This window comes from Mustela lutreola, chromosome 8 (genome assembly GCF_030435805.1).
Source record: "Mustela lutreola isolate mMusLut2 chromosome 8, mMusLut2.pri, whole genome shotgun sequence".
Classification (NCBI taxonomy): domain Eukaryota; kingdom Metazoa; phylum Chordata; class Mammalia; order Carnivora; family Mustelidae; genus Mustela; species Mustela lutreola.
In genome coordinates, this window is record NC_081297.1 from 56,586,431 (window position 1) to 56,607,267 (window position 20,837).

Here is a 20,837-nt window from a genome sequence, read left to right on the forward strand (position 1 = left end):
TCAATACTATAAGGAAGTAACCCAGTCCTTATAAATAGTTGTTGTTCTTGTCACTCTGGGTGGGGATGGGGAAATGAAGAGGCTCCAATCATCCAGAAAACCTGATCTCCCAAACTGCATGGTCAGATGTACCCAGTGAAACCTGTCCGACACTGGAAATTTTATTTCTTTTTTTTTTTTTTTTTTCTATTTTTTTGATGGCAACTATAAACTCTCCCGGTTTCTCTTCCTTGCTGGTGTGCAGTGAGCTTGCAGTACGAGGAGAACTTAACTAGCTTAATTCTGCTCATCGATCTAGATCAGAGTTCCATTGCAGGATGGAAGGAGGAGCAAGTCAATAGAAGAGAGAGAGGAGGAATATCAAAGGGTCCGAGAGAGAATATTTGCCCGAGAGGTAAGTGTAGCTTCTGAGAGTTGTCAGCCCATAGCTTTTAGCTCTTAATCTTTGGAACTGTGATTGGAATGAACCCTCCATAAATGTTTTGTTGTTGTCTTTTTTTTTTAACCAACATCAGCCAGCCCCAATTTGTCTCTCATATTAAATGTGGCTTACTGGGAAACTGCAGATTTTTATATGTATTATTTTAATACATTTTGCTGTATGGCAAACAAAGAGCACAAATGGAATGGCTGAATTTGGTAGGTATGATTAGACTGAAAATAGAAATGGTTTTAGCAGGGCTTATGGAAGGGCCCTGACTCTGGCCTGTCAGTCCCTTTTCCCACTTACCCTTTTTCACTTCCATTATTCATTTTAGGCATCTTTGCTTCTAGGTGGAAGACTTAGTGTCCACACAGCCTATATACATCCATCTTGTTTGGCCAGCCTCGTTTTTAGGATATGTTGGTGGTTGTTAGAGCACAGGTCTGCCATCCATTCTCTGAGATCCACATTCCACATGCACAGAGGGTACCACTTACTATTCCCTCCAGTCTCTATCTGAATAGGAAGTCTCTTTCTTCCTATATTTCCTACCTCGTTTCTTAGAGTAGGATGGACTTATGGGCCAAAAGGCAACATGATCATTTTAGGCAACTTTATTCTTAAGAATTGTGGGCCATATTAAATATACTTGGTACCCCTGTATTTGGTGGCCTTTGCCTATAAGACTAAAGAGAAGTATTTCAGAAATTCAGGAAAGACTGTAGATAAGCAAGAGAGGAACAGATCTTCAGAAAAACGTAGGGGATCTGGATAACAGCACTATCTTAAAGTCAAATTAGCAAACAAAGTAGAAAGAGCCAGCCTCCCTTTGTAGTCAAAAGATGGCCAGTTCTAATCAGTATACTTTGATTAACACTACTCTCCTCTCATTTCCCCACTCTCCCCTCCATCAGCAAGACAGAAAATACTTTATCTTTCCATCATCACCTAGCTCAGAGAAATATTATCTCTGACTTCAAGAAAATTGAACTCCTCTATGAACTTGTTCTGTTGTCTCAGGAGACCCAAATGTTCCAAGGATACTCATGGGGACAGATGCACAACAAATCTGGCCCAAAGTCCAAGGAAAAGGAATCATCTTACCTTCTGTTATATGGACTTCAATTCTGAGTCAGAAAAAGAAAAAGTCCATCCTCCAAATTATCCAGTCATAGCCCAAAGAGGGTTCTTTACCTTTACCTGCAAACCATTTGTGTGGAATGAGAGGAGAGAGGTCACTTGTACATGGCTGTGGCCGGCAATGACCTTGAGCTGTAGATGAGCAGGTTGGTGGATAATAACAAAGATTTACATACTGCTTACTATCTTTCAGACACTATTCTTAGTATTTTGCATAAATTAATTTATTTAATCCTCACATTAGGTCTATGAGGTAGGTTGCATTGTTTTCCTCGTTTTATAAATGAGGGACTGAGGCATAGAAAGGTTAAGTCACCTTAGATAACACCTCTAGTTAGTGAATGGGTTGTTATATGAACTCAAGCAAAGCAGTCTGGCTCCAGAGACCATATCCTTGACCCCTAAAGTAAACCACCTCGCCATAGCTTGCTTTACTCTGGGATCTTTAGATTAGGAAGTACCAGTGTCATCCTGGCATAGCCATCTGTGATGTGCTGCTCTGCTTCACTGAGACATGGTAAATGACTGTCCCACCATGCCAACCATTATTAGTAAAGCCCTGGACACTGAAAGCACAAGTAACTTTTAATAAGGTATTGTGGCTAACGAGGACCAACACTGGAACATACCTGTGTACAGCTGTGCAGCTGTAATAAAATCACATTCGCTCTTCTCTCCTTTTTTCTCCTGATTGCTCGTGTCTCCAGCCTCTACTAATATATTTATTCTTTGTTAAATTCTTGTGGATTTACCACTTTTCATTTCAGCACTTCCTAACTCTTGCTGTGTTAGAGGCTTCAGGAATCTCAGAAGGTCTAGACAAGGAAATGTGGCCAAAGCCCACCAAAATCCTGAGATTCCTATGTGGAGAGGAGCCTGGCCAGTCAGAGGGAGCTGGTGAAGGGTAGAGCTGTAGGTTGGGTCGGACGGGAGGAAGAGGCAGGCCAACAAGAAAGGGAAGTGGCAAGAAGGGTGTTTGGATGGAAATGCTGCCACCGCAGCCTTCTCTGGAGCCTGAGCTGCCCCTTATAGGCTCTGTTCCGTGTGGAGCCCACTCTGCTCAGCAGTGGGACACTCTTGGTGCCTTTTCCTAAGGCTTGGGAGTGCATCACAGTGCTCACTTCACTCAGCTCAGTGGCTTTGTCAGGAAATGATCCCCCAAATATTTCGGGCTTTTAATTCTTTCATTTTTTCTAGGCTCCGAAAAATACCTGCTTCCCCAATTCCTTATTCTCCTTGGGTCTCAGGTCAGGTCAGAATGTCTTTCATTTTGGCCAGTGTGGAGGATAGAAACAGAATAGTCGTGGAGGATGACTTCCAAAAAAACTAAATTTCTTTCTCTTGTCTCCCTTTGCCTTTCCCTTGTTCGTACTCTCCGCCAATTATTATGCTCAGCTTACCTCTAGAGAGAATAAATTTAGAACTAAAAAGGAAATAATAGCTTAAAACTTTCCTCTTCCTCCTTTCCATACTCCCACGTTTATCAGCGTCTCTTTTTAAGCACTCTGTGGGAAGGCTAAAAACACTGAATGCTCTTTCCCACTAAAGGTGAGAAGTCAGATTGGGTGTGTGGGTGTGGGTCATCCTATCCCTGCTCCCTCTCTCCCTGTTGGGGGGTGAGCTTGGTTTGAGGACCTCGGGTATTCATAGCATCACGGACACCCTTTTCGGTTATGCCATGCTGTTTTCTTATAAGTTATTTTCCGTTTTCTCCCCTTCACCTAGACTGGCCAGAACGGATATCTAAATGACATCAGGTTAGTACCACTTAGCATGTTCCCTGCTTCTCATTGAGCTTTGTCAGTGAGGTTAATATAATCCTGTAATGATGCTTTTCTTTGATGTTAACCAACAGACTCTCCAAAGAAGCCTTTTCTTCTAGCTCTCACAAGAGAAGGCAGATTTTTAGGTACCTCTGTGTGATCTATATCTCTCCTTGTTTTTGTTTTGTTTCGTTTTGTTTTGTTTTTTTTTTTTTTCTGTAATCTTTTCAGCGGAGTGAGTTTGCTCCATGCATGGCTGCTTGTGGAATAATTCAATTTGTGGTTTTTGCAACGTTGGATATTTTTCCCCATTAAAAAAGAAATGGCTCCTGCTCAATGACTTTATTTTTATTGTTGCTGATTTCATTTTAAGTCGTGGATAGGTGGTGAAGGGGACCAGATAGGTGTGTCTGGGATAGGTACTGCTCCTTTCCAAAAGTTTGCTGGAATTGGGCATTTGGGGAAGATTTTAACATACATTTATATTAAGGTAAAAGAATGGGTGTCTTCTGGCTACCTTTTCTGAATCTATGAAAGATGTGAAAAGCTTATCCCTGACCCAGCATAGGTTTTATAGCTTTAAGAAAGAATAGGACGTGCACACACACATATAAAAACACAGACATCTCTGTCTATGTAGTTTTCTCTTTGGGACAATGTAATCTGTAAGGTGGCCTCAGAAAAAGACTTTTCTGCCTTAGCATGGACATATAGCACATCTTTTTTATGGCTGTTCATGATTTGCTGTTAACATTGTTGAAAGCTGCTGTATTAACTTCTTCAGGCCTAATAGTCTCCATGTCCCACAAAGCCGTCATGAGACTCTCCCTTCCATTTGATTTTCTCAGTCCCCCTCCAGAGGATTACTGAAGGCAGTGAGAGAAGCACTTCATTAGGACCCTGTCTGGTACCAACTCATTTTAGATACGTTCTTCCCATTTTACTAATAGAAAAACTATGGAGAAGAGAAAACCTGAGCACTCAATAGTAGGATTCGGGTCCAATCCTTTCTGAAGGGCTTATGGGTTTTTCAATCCTAAGCTTGATAGGAACTAATTAACTCAAATTAGTAAGAGCTCTCTTTCCCAGTATCTCAGTTGTCTCTTCCCCCTTGTCCTTTCTAAAGCTAGTCAAACCACATAGAAATTTGGGTTGTAAGATTTCTCATTCTTGGAAAGGGGCATTATCTCCTCTTCCATATCTGAACTCTTCTAGACCATCCCACCCTGAAATCCGTCTGAAAGCCCTTAGGCAGTGAGGACTCTGCCTTTTTCATGATAGTTGAGGTGGAGTTCCCCTTTAAAAAAAAAATTCCCTGTTCTCTATTGTATACTTCAAGATCATAAATCATCCTAGAATCCTGTAATAAACATTTTTAAACTAACTTCTCTGCATATGCTAATGCACAGGGCTTTCCTGTTGCCAGAGTATACTGTATACTCTGTATCCTTCATATCTCTCAGTATCCTGATTTGGTAAACTGGTTTACATGTAAGAAAACAAAAACAGAGAAATTAAGTAGCTAGCCCAAGTTGACATGGCTGTTAGTGGCAAAACTGGGACTGACTCTCTGGTGTTCTTTCACTGTACACCAGACCAGACCAGCTCTCTATAAACATCACCCTTCCTCTCTGAGTAGTGTTCCATTCAGAGCCCTAATTCGCGTACACTGATAGAAGCGATGCCCACTAGTGTTATGGAGCATCAGATTACATCCAGCTGTGCAGGTAACAGCTCTAAAGATCCAGTGAGCAGGTGCAGCCCTCTCCTACCCAGACCTTTTAAGCTGCTGCTTTCCATAGTAAGTGTTGGCTCAAGATCTAGGTCATCTAAAATGCAGTACCATGGACCCTCAAGGGGGCAACTTCTTCTGTTTTGGTACTAGTCCAGAATCCTAGTGATGAGAAGCTGGTCTTCTCTAACTGCTTTTTCTTTTCTTCCCAAATGTTTGAAACAAATACTGTTACACCACATTCCATCATCCACACTGGCAATTACTAGGGCAACTTCCCAGTTCTTTGGAAGATTCTGCTCCATTGACAAATAAGCCATTACTGGCATTTATTGTCACTTCTTACACAGGCCAGCCTACCCACTCCCCAGAACCAATAAACTGAACTTTTCACCAGCATAAATCTACTTGTGAGAGCTAAGTCAGCTTTGACTTTATAGGAGTTTAAAGTGTGAATATCTCTGTCCCGCACCCCCTTCTCTCCAACACACATACATACCCCAGTCCAGTGCTTAGAACTGAGTCTGGGTGTTTTCCCTGGTTGCCATATGGTTTAGTAAAGTGGAAAGACATGGCTAGAGATTAGGTTTAGTTGTAGTGCAGAAAATTGATCTTTTTCCTGGCCAAGACTCAACTTAGATTCTCTAACTCTTGGAGGTTTAGTGTGCTAACTACGGTTAGATTGTCAGACTAGCCACATTTTCAACATTTGGCCCTCACTGTCTTGGGGGAATTTGTGGAGTACAGAAGCGCTGCCACTTTGGCTCAAGCTTCCCAGGGTGTTTGGTTTAAAGTTGACTCATTCACTGTTTACCTCCAGTAGAAAGACAAAGTAAATGGCAGAATTGTCCTAATAGATAGTGCTGTGTCTGATTTAGGTATAAAAGTCAATTAGGACTTGTCTTGTAAAATTCAGGTTCTAACACCTAATGAGCAGCTCCATTCATTGCCACTGCTCTGTCCCCTGCCCCAGCGACAGACACATCTTTATCGAGTTCTCTCAGTAGACTTGCCTTTGGCTATTGAGTCAGAGCTCTGGGCTCTCACTTCAGGTCTGGTTCTGTTTCTGGAGAGTCCCTGATTTTCATTTCTTTCTTTGTTTCCCATTCCACTTTTGACATTTCCAAGAGAAAGGGATAAGGTTTTAGGGAGACAGAAATATTTTCCAGTTCTCTTACCTATATAAAGAGGGAAGCACTGAGGTTATATATACATCTGCTTGGGATTCCAAGAAGAATTGGCATGTCCCTAACCAGCTGTGCCAGTTTGTTTTTCGGCCCACCATGTTTGGCTTGACTAAAAACTAAAATAGTGACCCTAGCTTTTATTTTGCCCATTTTTCCCTACAGTAACCTTAGGAGCAGATATCCTCCAATAAAGAAAGGTATTTCTTTAATATTACCCTCATGGGAAAACTACCTTTCTTTTTTAGAATAACTCTGAGCCTTTTATCTTTGAAGCTAAAGGGATTGGGATAGGGTTTTCTCTTTGCTTTAGGCGGGATGGTGGTGAAAGGGAGGGAGCCCAAGCTACTATGATTTTTGCTCACCTGCATCCCAGTGTATATATCAAAATCTTTGTAATTGTTGTCATTTAGTTTCTTTAGGTCAGTAGTTGTTGGTTGTGGAAGATATGAAAGGAAAATTCCTGGTTCTTGTTTGTTGATTAAGAAGCTGTAAGGGCTCAATAAGACTTAACGGGTTTTAGGTCAACCCCATCTATCTTAAGTACAAGTGTTTATAATCATAGGCAGTAATGATGACATCAGGATAACCCCGATGTTTCCAGAGCAAAATAAGAGAGAAGTCCCTTGTGCTTTGCCTAGGGCAATAGGTTGTTAATATGGCGGCAGCTAGGCACAGCCAGCCCCCTGCTCCTTGCCATCCTGGGTCCCAAGGGCATATTTGCTTGATCATGTTGAACACTTTAGCCCTTAGAGACCCTGGAACCAGTTGTTCCCAGATACCGATGCAGAATTTCCACAAACAGGTTGGATCAATTTCAGACTGTCAGACTGAGTTTTCCAGAGGGCCCCATTAATCTGTTGTACTCCTCTTCCCACCTCTGGAAAAGTGGTACCTCCATTGGCTTTGACACATGTTATGTAGAAGACCTTTTATATTTATCCATGTCTTGGCTACCCCTGCCTTCTAGCAATAGTAACTTCTAGGAGTCCTTTTGTTTTAAGAACTCCTAGAAGGAAAAAAAAAAAAAAAAGAAGAACAACTCCTAGAAGGAGGCGATACCCCTCTGCTCCTACTATCTCCTGCATGTGTGGGATCCCTGCGGGGGCAGGGAAAAAGACTACAGCCAATCTCAGCATCATGTATATGGTTTCCTGTCCACCTCTGGTCTGATGTATTGAATTAGTTGCCAGTGCACTGTCTTCCAGATTTGCCTCTGTGTTCTTTGTTACTGTACTGGATCTTGTTCTGTCTGCTCCCGGCAAGTCTTGGTGGCCAGCCAACTAACAAGAAATCAGTGTCCATCCTCCTCCCAGCACTCACCCCTTCTTTGTTATTGAAAGAATAGAAATGAACTCTCTCCTAGCTCTTCTGCCGAAGTGGTAGGTGGGGGGTGCTCTGACCACTGTGGTCTCTGCAGGGGGAACCGTGAGGGGCTGAGCCGAACCTCAAGCAGCCGCCAAAGCAGCACAGACAGCGAACTCAAATCCCTGGAGCCACGGCCTTGGAGCAGCACAGACTCCGATGGCTCTGTCCGGAGTATGCGGCCCCCTGTCACCAAAGCCAGCAGCTTCAGTGGAATCTCTATCCTCACCCGAGGGGACAGCATCGGGAGCAGTAAAGGTGGCAGTGCAGGAAGGATCTCCAGGCCAGGTAGTACTGCTTCTGTCCTTCAGTGTCATGATCATCACTTCTTCTTCTCCTCGGCAAAACGTCACTGATGTTTACTTTTAAAGTAAACTGATGTTCACTTTTAAAACCCCTGTCCCAATATAGTGTCCTGGAAAACTAACACAGTCAGATGAGGAGAAATTTGATTTCTTGGATCCATTGTTCTTTTGAGTCCCCTTTCTGATTTTCTTTCAGACTTTCTTCCCTAATTGGAAACGAACAAACAAAAGATTGGGATTCAATTATTTTATCTTCTTTCCGACCAAGGTTAGGCATCCCTATCAGCCCAAGTTCAAGTTACATACTAAGATGAGACTGATGTGCTTTCATTCTGTTTTTATAGAGGGGTGTTTCATTCTGAGTTTATAGAGGGGTGGTAGAGCAGAGAAACCCTTGGCGTCCAGCTGTTTATAATCAGTTGGTAGCGGCCAGTAAGCCAGAACTGCATGCTTTGGCTGCTTTTCTGGAGCCCAGCCACTGTGGAGGAGCCTGTGTTCTCCATGCCAGCCTTGGAGCCACCCCCCAGCTCTCCTGACGTGCTATGTAAGCTTCTCCACCTATTCCTGTTGTGCTCTTAGCAGGGGGTGTTTAGCTCTTTATACCCAGTGGGCCTCAGTTTCACCCTCCTCCCACCTCTAAAGAATTCTTGCCTCTCATCCCAGAAGTTCTATAGTCTTGTCCTCAGAAGACCTCAGTAGTCGTGAAGATTTTGCCTCTGTTAGGTCTCTGCTGTCCTTCTCTGTTACCTCCTCTCTAACTCCACTGCCTCTGCCTTTATCTGGGCTTTGTCTTCTTTGGTTCATTATGACACTAGCCCCCAAGCTGGTTTCCCTGCTCCATCCTCAGCCCTTTTTAGCACCAGTTTTTAAGTTCAAAATATAGATCTAATCATGGCAGTCCTCCTTTTAAAAATGTCTGTGTTTCTGCATCCCCTGCATAATAAAAACCAGATGACTTAATGCAGCATTTTTTCCTGACCCCAGTTTGCTACTTTGGCCGTACTTCGGGATATCCGTCTTCCTCTTGTCCTCTAGCCATTGGCTGGATATGGTATTAGCTTCATCCCCTCTTGGTCTGAGAAGCCTTCTCCTCACCCTTCAAATCCATTTCTCGGGGCGCCTGGGTGGCTCAGTGGGTTAAAGCCTCTGCCTTGGCTCAAGTCATAATCCCAGGGTCCTGGGGTCGAGCCCTGCATGGGGCTCTCTGCTCAGCAGGGAGCCTGCTTCCTCCTCTCTCTCTGCCTGCCTCTCCGCCTACTTGTGATCTCTGCCTGTCAAATAAATAAAATCTTTTAAAAAAATAAATAAATAAATAAAAACAAAATCCATTTCTCTTTCCACTTCCTCCTTAAGTGAATTACTGCTTCTTCAACCTTGCGGCCATACAACTTTTTTCATATCACGGATGCATCCCTTATCCTTATCAGATTGTAATCATTGTGTGTGTGTCCAGCTCCTGTCAGAAGATCCTGTGCTGCTTAAGGGCAAGAACTGTGTTCTCTTCACCTTTGTGCTCTCAGTTCATTGTACAATGCCCAACACATAGCAGATAGTCAGTAAAAGTATTTTATGTGAATGCGTGGCTTGGAGAGGCTGAAAATGGGGAGAATAGTTGGGTGACAGTTGTGCTTGTGTGTGTACACAGGCGAGTGCTTGGAGAGGCAAGGTTGCCTTCTCAGCAACTTTTATGAAATGCAACAAGTTGAAAAGAAATCAGAGAGAAGATAAGTCTATCAAGGGATCAGGAATCTGCACCTTCCCAGGAAGCAGACATTCATGTTTTCAACTGTCTAGTCATGATGGACAGATTCTAGCCCCCTCAGGGGAGGTGCCTTGGCAGCCTCACATTTCGTTCAGTTCTGAAATCCAACATCGATGGGCAAGGTATTTACTGTCCCTGGGGAGGAGAAACCTGCTAAGATGAGGACTGCCATCAGCAGGGCAGCTGAAATGCATCAGTGCTCATGAGCGGATCTTCCCAAGACAGTGGGGGAATGGACAAAAGGGAAGTGAGGAGAAGCAGCAGGGAAGGAGTAGAACCCTGCATCTCCAAGGATGGCATGATCACGGCTGGTGCTTACAACTCTTGGTGGGTCTCCTCTTTGCCTTAGGTATGGCACTAGGTGCCCCAGAAGTGTGCAGCCCAGTCACCTCATCCCAGTCTGTCCGGGGCCTTCTCCCTTGTACTGCCCAGCAGCAGCCACAGCAGCCGCCACAGCCGCAGCTTCCTGCTCTCCCACCCACGCCTCAGCAACAACCACCCTTGAATAATCACATGATCTCACAGGTGAGTCACCAAGCAGTGCCAGAGCCCCCTCCCCTCTGATCCTAGAAGTACAGTTGCGTGTTTTGTGCTGTGGGTGGCAGGAAAGATCTGTTGGACACCTGCCACTCCCTCCACTGTGTCTTGTTTGTTAGTTGTCGGGAGAGAGGAGTGAGGGCAGGGCTTTGGCCCAAGTGCTTTTAGAGTCAGTCTGGGAGCTTTTTGCTTCCTGTTTCTTCCTCTTGCTGAGAACTACCAGTGGGATCTTTTACCCCATTCCACATTTCTGCTGTTCCGCATCTCCCTCTGTGTCCTGTGTAATTAGCAAGGCGATTTTGTTCACTGTGTCCACAGATGGAGCTTGAAGGGATCACAGCTCCCACCATAACTGACTGAATGTGTTCATGGGACTGTTGAGCCCTAAACACGTATTTATGAGTCGGGGTTTGAAGAAAGGAAATATACTCAGGACTCCTGCCATACATATGCTGTGAGGCTCAGAACTCCCCCAAATTGTCTTTGTTTCCCCTGTCATGAAAGAGCTCTTTCTCCTTCTGTTGCTGGACTGATAGAGGTTGATTCCCAGTAGGATTTGAGTGAAGTTTTGTTTCCGTGGAGATCATGCAAGTCATCGGCATCAGAATCAGTCCCTATTCTAGACTGGAACGTTCATGTTCTGGTTTAAGTCTCCTTAATACTCTAAGGAGAGCTGCACTAAGGGCTTCACTTTCACTCTTCTCCCTGTGAGTAGAGCTTCCCGGGAGTGGAGCCCATCCTGTGTCCTGGCGTGTCTCTGGTGGCACTGTCTACTAGCGGGAAGCCCATGTCTGCACTCCGCTGCCACAGTGTTTCTCATTTCAGCTCCCAGGCTCCCTCACCTCCGTGCTCACTTAGTCCCGCTTGGCCTCAGATCTGTCTCTTCCATAGGTAAAGCAAGCAAATCACAGACACTCATTCCCCAAAAACTGGAAAATAGACTGGAAGGAGCCCAGGATGGCCCAGTAGTACCGCATTCTGATATTGTGATGATCTGGGAACCCTGCTTTGTATCTTAATGTGACCCACATGCAGATCATCCCGGGCCTTTCTCTTGGTCCCTAAATCATTTTCTCTGTAGTCCTGACTTCCATTCTTGCTCTACCACCATCTACCTCATTAAGTCCCATTCTTACCAGCTTACCTTCCTCCATACTGAAGTGTGCTGTGTGTGTGCTTTCCCTGACAGGTCTTCATTCAGACCTGGAAGTGGGTGCGCCTCTCTCTGGCTATCTCCTACTGCATTTCTGTGTGTGTGTGTCTCTTGTCTAAGGTCGCAATATTTGCATTTTCTGAAAGCAGAAAGTAGTTTAATACAGCCTTGCTCCCTTTTCTCCTTCTTTTGGTCTTCATCTGCCGCCTCCTTCCACCCATATGTAGAAACAGACAACAAAAGAGGGAGGAGATTAAAGAGACTAGAGAATAACCATTTGGGGCTGAAAGAACTTTAGAGTGTCTAGGTGACTGGCCCTAAATCCCAAACTTTAACTTATTCTGGCCCTGCTTTTGGATCATGAGGGCCAATGGGTCAGTCATGGGTATTGACTGGTCTCCTGCAGGATGTCCAGTACTAGTAAGGACCTGAAGGTTGGAGACAGGGGAGCATTATTTGTTACAGAGATTCTGTTCCCTCAGAAATTTGTAGCAAGAGGCATTTGCACCAGGCCTTTGCACAGTGCTGGCTGAACTATGCTAAACTTTCCATTCTTGGCAGGCTTCTGCTGTCAGAACAGACCTCCCTGTCATGTGTCAGTAGAACACATGAAACCAAGCAGTGAGGCCAAGTATTAAAGGACCAGTGGCTACCTTTTGCCTTCTTCACCTAAGGTGGCGCGGGACCTCTTGAGGAAGAGTCCTCTGGGAGTCTAGTCAGGCAGCCAGGAGCCAGTGATCTAACCCAGAATTCACCAGCAGGTGGCAGTCTTAGCCCTCAGGGCCAATCTTTGGCTTCCCCATGGTTTTTTGGAAGTTCCCTAGACCTGGAGTTTGAGATTCTCTGAGAATCTGTAGCTCTGTAGCTGAGGATAGTGGTGGAAAAACTTCAAAATAGCACCGAGACCCATACCTTTACCACTACCCTTTCTCAGTCAGAAGAGGCCTAAGAGAAGAGCATCATTTCTTCCTTTTTTCTTTTTTTTAAACTCAGAACTCACAAATGTGAAGAAACAGGCAGCTATACCTACGGCCACCTCTCTGCCCCCAGAGGATATGAGGCCTGAAGCACAATAGATCCTCTCCTGAGAGAAAGAAGAGGATTAGGGTAATAGAAAATGGGCTTAAAAGCCACCAGCAAAAGTAGCTCATGCTGAGCAGCCTGTTATATTTGAAATGGCTCTGGCTTACAGGCATGAGGGATGCTGGGAAAGCTGGGAGTCCATCACAGGGCCTGCAGCATCTCCCCCAGGTCACACAGTGGGTTCTCAGTAGCTTTTTCCTAACCAAGATGATTTAGATTTTATTAATCCAGGTAACAGGAGCATTCTCTATTTTGGAGGTCTTCTAATTCCTGGATTCTGCCTCCAGAACTATTAGTCCCCTTTGTGAAATAGTCTCCCCTGAGGTATATGTCAGGAGATGATATTGATACCTTGGGCCCCCATACTTCTAAATTTGAAAGGAGGGTAGAGAATCATACAAACAAAAAAATGTTTGTATAATAATATTTAACTTCTTCCTTCACCTGCTCCCTACTGTTAGAGTGGACTGGAAAGAATACATGTCAGGCCAGACTAGGTTCCCATCCACCTCTGCTGCATTAGCTGTGTGATCCTGGATGTGTGATTAAATTCCTCCGAGCCTTACTATCTTAACTGCAGATACAAGTTATCACATCTGCCTATGGATTATTATGAGTCTGTAATGATACTACGTATGTAAATGAGACTGTATATAAAGGTTACTTCCCCCACCCCTTCCTAGCCTCTCTCCTTTCTCCCACCCCATCTTCCACCAAGGGCTAAGGCTGGAGAACTGATTCTCCAGGAGAGGTGATTGAAATGGCTGGAGGGGAAGAAGAGAAAGAAAAAAGAACTTCCCATTAGTTGGTTTAGAACACATCATGTTCCTCATAAACAAATCTTCCTGCTTGAGGCTAGTGAAGGGACTGAAGGAACAAAATCTACAGTAAAGCTATTTATATTTTATTCCAAATCCCTCCCCGTTTTCTTACCCGGGCATTTTTCATACTGCCCTCACAGCCTAGAGGAGCACAGAACAATGGCAGAGCAGGAGGAAGTAGCTGGAACCAGGCATGAACTGGCTGTTTTTTCCTTCCCTGCCCTTGGGAGGGACACGATCCCTTGTGAATGAGCACTTCCTCTTGGAGTGCTGTGGTGTGAAATCAGGGGCTTGGCTGGGAAAGCTGAACCAGACCTTGGATAACCTCTCCTACAGAAGCAGGAATCCCTTCTCAAGTGGGCATTCAAGGAGGGTTAGGATCATGCTCCCCAGGAATCGTGTGTTCAGAAAAAGTGCTTTGGGAAAAGCACAAAAGATTACTCACAACAGCTGCAGAGTTCTGAGCAGCTAACGGGGTGCAGCATGCCCTGCCACGGGTGTCTCCAGAAGGAGAGATTGCTTGTTTGCCAGAGATGCCAAAGCTGTCAGCTATCCTGGGCTTGCTCTCCAGTCTGCTCAGCGGCCTCGCTATTCACGTGACATTTTTTTTTATGATTAACCTTGTTGTTCCTCCCCTTTCCCTCCCTGCCTCTGCTCCCCTCCCCCTACCTCTCCCTGTACCTCCCTTTTCTCTTTCCTGTACCACATGCCTCTCTGCTGGTCCACAGCCAGTCCCGGCTCTGCAGCCCTCTCCGCAGCCTGTTCAGTTCTCTCCAGGCTCCTGTCCCCAAGTCCTTCTGCCAGTCTCTCCGCCCCAGCAGTACAACATGGTATAAACTTTGTTCCCCTCTATGTCATGTCCATGTGTGGCCTGTATCTGTGGTACGTCTGTGGGGTCCATCTGGGACAAAGTAATTGCGTTTTCTGGAGGGCCATGTTAAAAGGCGTTTCTTCTTAAGCAAAGGACTAGCACAGGCTGAGCTATATTTTATTGTCGTGGCCTCATCACAGCACTTTAGGCATCAGAAGATGCCTAAGTGTAAGACAGATAGGAGCACTGAGTTTCAGGCGGGGGACAGAATGGGATATTGCTCTAACCTGGGCTTCTCATCACTCTCCTGTATGCATCCTCATCTCACCCCCTCTCTGGACATGTATGAACTCGCAGAACCCAGTTTATCTTGTATAGGCTGGTTTTCTGTAATTTCTTTTGAAGATAAAAGCACAATTGCAGATTACTCTGGCATCACTGGTTAAAAACCTAAAATGTTCCTCTACCTTACTGTGTTATTTTATATTAAAAAATAGCCACTTCGAGTGCATAGCACATGCTGTTTTAATTGTTTGTACCCTCACTACAAATCCTGTGAAGGCCTAATTTACTTCATAGTTGTTAACTTCTATCATGATTATGAGAACCCTGGTTGTGTGTGTGTGTGTGTGTGTGAATCACATGGTCTGACTTTTTACTAGAATCCCCTCTTTCCTTCCATCTCTCATCTCCATTCTGAAAAGTTCGGGAATATGGTCCTCAAAAAAAGCTGCAGTCCAGTCCTCTTACCTATCCCTGCCCACTAACGTAGTGAAACAGCTAACTTGAAGATCAGATTCCTAAAAATTAAGTGAAACCATAGGAAGGCATTGTCATTTATTTCTACTAGTTTGTTTTTCAAAAGAAGTCCTGTTCTTACGCTTGCGTGCGTGTGTGTGCATGTGCCTCTGCATGCGTGCCTGTGTGTGTGTGAATTACTGTCCAGGAAGCAGAAGGAACAGGGAAGTTAACAAATTCTGACCTGTCATCATATAAGTGAGAGGTGGAACACCGTCCTTCCCTCTTGCTGCTTAGAGAAGAAGGCTGAGAGAGGAGGCAATTACAGACTAGCCTGTCAGTCTCCTTGCCCTCCAGCTCAGCCACTCAGCCTGGCCTCCTTTCAGAGGTGAGAATTGGAAGTCGTTCCTGAAGGGCAGGAGAACTCTAGGCAAGTGTCAGAGAACAGAGGTGGAAATGACCTCGAGAGGAGGGAGGAAGGAGATAAACAGCAGGAGGGGGAGCCCACTAGTCCTTTGACTGGATAGGCAAAGCTGAGTAGCCACATGAACCTAGCCATCCCTAGTCCACTCAAAGTGTTATTTAGGTCCTTCATTATAAAAACAGGATCTATGGCAACATAAAGCCTTTTGTATGGTTAGAAACATGAGGGAGGCACAGGAAATGGAGGACTTAACAATCTTTTTTTTTTTTTTTAAGATTTTATTTATTTATTTGACAGACAGAGATCACAAGTAGACAGAGAGGCAGGAGGAAGCAGGCTCCCCGCTGAGCAGAGAGCCCGATGCGGGGCTCGATCCCAGGACCCTGGGATCATGACCTGAGCCCAAGGCAGAGGCTTTAACCCACTGAGCCACCCAGGCACCCCAACAATCTTTTTTTTAACCCTAATTAGTTTGTCCTATCTTTTCTATATAAATAGAAAGTTGTGTTTTTGCTCCCATCTCTCCAGGACTAATTCTGATTAAAGTCATAGTGAGAGTGGCCATTGTCATCTCACCTGTGGTAAGGAGTCTTATTCTGGAGTTGGGCCTCAGACACTCGTTCAGTTAATAGTAGGGTTGGTTTTTTTTTTTTTTTTTTTAAGATTTTATTTATTTATTTGACAGAGAGGGAGATCACAAGTAGGCAGGCAGGCAGAGAGAGAAGGGGAAGCAGGCGAGCCTGATGCGGGGCTCTATCCCAGGACCCTGAGATCATGACCTGACCCAAAGGCAGAAACTTTAACCCACTGAGCCACCCAGGCACCCGTAATAGCAGGTTTTTTTTTTTAAGAGTTTATTTTTAAATATCTCTACACCCAGTGTGGGGCTTGAACTCACAACTCTTAGATCAAGAGACTGAGCCAGTCAGGCACCCCCGCTCACAGCAGTTTAAAAATACCACATGACAGAGGCTTAGGGCTAAAAACTGCCTCCCAGGGAATGGAGACAGGAGTATCCCAAATTGGTGTAAATAAAGAAGGCTATAGAGAGGGTTGCTCTGTCTGTCTGTCTGTCTTTGTGTTGAAGCCAAATACAGGGGGCTTAATATGACTTGAGTCCTCAAGTCTCCCTTGCTGTCTCAACAGGCAGAGGACCTCAGCAACCCCTTTGGACAAATGAGCCTTAGCCGCCAAGGTTCTACTGAAGCAGCTGACCCATCCTCAGCTCTGTTCCAGCCCCCACTTATCTCCCAGCACCCCCAGCAGACTGGCTTCATTATGGCTTCTACGGGACAGCCCCTCCCCACGTCTAGCTATTCCCCTTCTAGTCATGCGCCACCTACTCAGCAAGTTCTGCCGCCCCAGGGCTACATGCAGCCCCCTCAACAGGTGAGCAGCACGGGCTCCCACCTTAAACCACTAAGTCAGTTTGTCCACTATTAATAATCTTTCTTTCCTCATCTAGTTTACGAAGATCAGAGGGGATACCTGTCCCCACTTCAATTTCCCCACCTTGCACTTGAGTGTTGTCTTTCTAGGCAGAAGGTCATCCTTCTGTATAACATAAGTCATTCCTGTTCTGTTTCAAACTTGTTTATTAATGTTGCAATTGCAGGTCCAAAAAATCTCTATTTACAGATTTCTCGCCATTGACGCTGAAGCATTTATTGATTTATTGGTTTAAAGATTTTTTTTATTTGGGGGCTGGGTGGGACAGAGGGAGAGAAAGAATCTCAAGCAGGTGCTGTGCTGAGTGCAGAGCCCAACTCAGGCTTGATCTCACGACCCTGAGATTATAACTTGGCTGAAATCAAGAGTCAGGTGTTTAACTGACTAAACCACCTAGGCGCCCAGACCCTGATGCATAGTTGGCGATGTTGGGGTTGATTTTAAGGAAGCATCTCACATATCTGTTTCCTCTCACCATAGATCCAGGTTTCTTACTATCCCCCTGGACAGTATCCTAATTCCAACCAGCAATACCGACCTCTGTCTCACCCGGTGGCCTACAGCCCCCAACGTGGTCAGCAGCTGCCTCAGCCATCCCAGCAGCCTGGTAAGAGGAACTGCTGGGGTAGGGGAGCAGTAAATAGGGGAAGGGCAGAGACTGGGACAAAGACAAGAAGTACCTTCCTTGGTTTTGTTTTTGTTTTTGTTTTTAAAAAGGCACAGGAATGATTAGTCCCAAGAGGGACCTAGGATCTCCAGAAAAAGAAAAGGTGAAATAGACAGGAGAAAGAAAATCACTGAGCAAGTGTGACCTCCTAAACATTGTTGAGACATGCTAATGTCTTCTCTGCCTTGCCTGTCCCTAGGTTTACAGCCCATGATGCCTAACCAGCAGCAGGCGGCTTACCAAGGCATGATTGGGGTCCAGCAGCCACAGAACCAGGGCCTGCTCAGCAACCAGAGGAGCAGCATGGGGGGCCAGATGCAAGGCCTGGTGGTTCAGTACACTCCACTGCCTTCTTACCAAGTGGGTGCATTCAGCACTGGGAAAGATCACCCAGTCCTTGGGATGAGGAAAAGGAGAACAGTCTCCCATGTCATCCAGTGTGACAACTCCGACACTAAAATACTGTTCACTTTCCCCCTAGATTTTGTAGGTGTTTTTCCTCTGAGAGCCCAAAGAGTCTGAGAAGGTGGTCTTTATTTAAATTGTTTGGTCTTTATTATACAGCCGTGCAAATGAGTATATAGCCCAGAAAACTAGGATCTAAAGGAAGTCAGGCTCCTTTCTCTACGTCAGATGCCCAAGGGAGGTGTTTGGAAAAGAAGGAAGTGCAGAAAGCTCTGTACACATTTCCTTTAGGCAGATGAAGAGAGTAGGAAGAGTCTGTAAAGGTAGGGAAGGAAGTCAGTGTCCTGGTCTGGTGATGACTTACTTGGCCATTCTCTGGATGAGCTCATTAGGAGTACAAGTGGTCATTCTCTTCTTATCTCTACCCAGGTCCCAGTGGGTAATGACTCGCAAAATGTGGTCCAGCCGCCTTTCCAGCAACCCATGCTGGTCCCTGCGAGCCAGTCTGTGCAAGGGGGCCTCCCAGCAGGGGGCGTACCAGTGTACTACAGCGTGATCCCACCCGCTCAGCAGAACGGTACAAGGTGAGGACTCCCAGAGAGTTGGGGCACATCTCCCATAGACCTTCCGCAACTTTCCAGTAACCTAAGAAAAGAAGGGCAGGGGTTAAGATTCCAGTGGTGCCCTAAAGCAGGTAGACTATGAGGGAGTTCATTCTTCTTTTCTCTTTACTGTTTTGACATTTGAATAAGACCTGATCAGCAGAAAAAAAAATTCCTGCTTCAGAGACAAAGGCTTTATGATGTCCCCAGTTTTTTTGTTTTTCTTACCAGTTTTTCAAATCAGTGGGATTTAGAACTATGGTATAGAGACTGCTCATCATTAAAAGAGGCAATTTGGAGTATATATATATGTAAATTTTTCTGTGTACCTCTGTTTATATCCATGGATGAATCTCAGTCTTTTTCTGTGTGTCTGCTTATGTGTGTGTGTGTATGTGTGTATCATAGTATAGGTTATAGCTGATAGAATTTTAGAGGTCAAAGCCACCTTAGAAATATTTAGTCCAGGGGCCCCTGGGTGGCTCAGTGGGTTGAGCCTCTGCCTTCAGCTCAGATCATGGTCTCAGAGTCCTGCGATTGAGCCCCACATTGGGCTCCTGCTTCCCCCCCACCTGCCTGCCTCTCTGCCTACTTGTGATCTCTCTTTCTCTCTGTCAAATAAATAAATAGATAGAAATATTTTTATTTCTTTTTATGTTTTATTCTAATATTAGAATAAAATAATTATATTATTTTTATTATATATATATTTATTATATAAACTAAATAAAATATTTTATTTTTTACTCTTTTTATTTTATTTCCACTCCCCCTTTTTAAATTTTTCTCCCTTCTTTTATAAATGAGAATATTCCAGCTAGGTAAGAAACTTACTCAAAGTCAACCAGCTAGTTAGAAGTAGAGCTGGTTAGAAATAGAGCTGGTTAGAAGAAGAGCTAGTTAGAAATAGAGCTAGTTAGAACTAGAAGTCAAGTCTGGGCCTACCTATATGTATGTCTGTGTTTCTCACAGTGTGTATGTTCACTTCTCTTTTTGTGTGTATGTTTCCATGTTATCATGAGTACTGGGGGGAATTCCCCATTTGTCTTTAGGTAACTCTGTTTGCCATTGTGTAAATAACCTCAGTCAGACACCTTCTTAGTTCTTTTTCACCCATCTCGCTCTGGCACTGTATGTCTGTTTCTGGCACTTTGTGTTTTTCAGAATGTGTGTGTGTGTGTGTGTGTGCACGTGTATGTGTCTGGTGTTTCCACACTGTTGGGAAGAGCATGTGTCACTAACATTCCATCTGTAGCACTGATTAGCAGCTTCCTAATTGAAAGATGATCAAGTACAAATATATATAATTAACTTTGAACTGATGAGTGATTTTAGAAATTGCCTGGCAAATTGGTCTGGGAATGACTGGCTGCTGCCTGTGCTTCCCACAGGGGAGGCCCGGAAAGCAGCAGCTGTTTGCCAGGAGCTGTGCTCCTCCCTCTCCCACTTTAACCCTACTCTCTTTTCCACCCCTCAGCCCTTCTGTGGGTTTTCTGCAACCTCCCGGCACTGAGCAGTACCAGATGCCTCAGTCTCCCTCTCCCTGCAGTCCACCACAGATGCCACAGCAGTACTCAGGTAAGAGGGTAAAGAACTGGAGGTCTTGGGTACCAGCCAGAGCAAACAGTGCTAAAGGGATTGTGCTCTAGAGTCAGGAACGACAAGACAGTTCAGGGATTGCCTCTGTTCCCAGTGTAGCGTCACCATGAGGAAAGACCAGGGTCCTTACTGGTGTTTTCCATGGGTGCTGAAGTTGACCTCTTGAGAGGTAAGGCTGGTTGCCCTGTCTCCATTCCCGGGAAGCCACATCCTTGATTGGGTTCCTTGTTTTCTTTCTTTCTTAATTTTTTTTTCCTCCTTGAATCCAGCATTACACTCACTGCTCTCATGCCTTTGAGACATGAAGTATTTACTTTTGTCTGTTGCACTCATTCTTCCTATAGACAGCTTTACTTTTCTGTTGGGAGTGTGAGGGAGGCTGATAAAATGCATTTTAAGTCATATCTTAGATTTGTTTGGCAATTTTTCATACATGCTCACATACATTGTGTCACTTTAATTCTCACCACAACTCTGTGAAGACGAGATTTAAGACTTGAAGAGGATAAATGACTTGCCTGAAGTCAAAATCCTAGACCTTGAACTTGGGTCTTTTGCTTCTTCATAACCCATCCTGCACCCTCAATATCACACCTTCAACAGGTCTCTGTACTCTTTTCCTTCCCCTCCACTGGGAAAGAAATGACTATCATATCAATAGCTAAAGACCATCTTTGAAGCAGCCACTGTCAGGTGAATAGGCTGATGCCACGCAGCCTCTCACTTTCCGCCTTTGCCAGGAATTCTCCCAACACCCTTGTTTGTAGCCCTTTCACCCCACTCTGGCATAGCATTACACTGCAGCTAAAGCAGCTTTAGAGGTTCTCCAGCCCGGCGGGGGGAGAGGGTTGAGAGGTGGTATCTTTTTTTTTT

General features: G+C 44.8%; 1 protein-coding gene across 21 annotated transcripts in view; it reads left to right on the forward strand.

The window, feature by feature from the left end:
• Window positions 1-20,837, forward strand: part of R3HDM2 (R3H domain containing 2) — a 163,313-nt gene that overhangs the window by 133,902 nt on the left and 8,574 nt on the right. For 6 of the 21 annotated variants that reach the window (XM_059184864.1, XM_059184862.1, XM_059184861.1 and 3 more), the window contains 11 exons: window positions 299-394; window positions 3,290-3,321; window positions 3,420-3,473; window positions 7,664-7,896; window positions 10,025-10,200; window positions 13,998-14,099; window positions 16,389-16,631; window positions 17,172-17,298; window positions 17,558-17,718; window positions 18,193-18,347; window positions 19,843-19,943. In XM_059184864.1, coding sequence (XP_059040847.1) covers window positions 299-394; window positions 3,290-3,321; window positions 3,420-3,473; window positions 7,664-7,896; window positions 10,025-10,200; window positions 13,998-14,099; window positions 16,389-16,631; window positions 17,172-17,298; window positions 17,558-17,718; window positions 18,193-18,347; window positions 19,843-19,943 — 1,480 coding nt within the window. The remainder of the gene's footprint in view (window positions 1-298; window positions 395-3,289; window positions 3,322-3,419; window positions 3,474-7,663; window positions 7,897-10,024; window positions 10,201-13,997; window positions 14,100-16,388; window positions 16,632-17,171; window positions 17,299-17,557; window positions 17,719-18,192; window positions 18,348-19,842; window positions 19,944-20,837) is intronic. The other 15 variants (XM_059184868.1, XM_059184870.1, XM_059184858.1 and 12 more) reach the window with 9 other exon arrangements.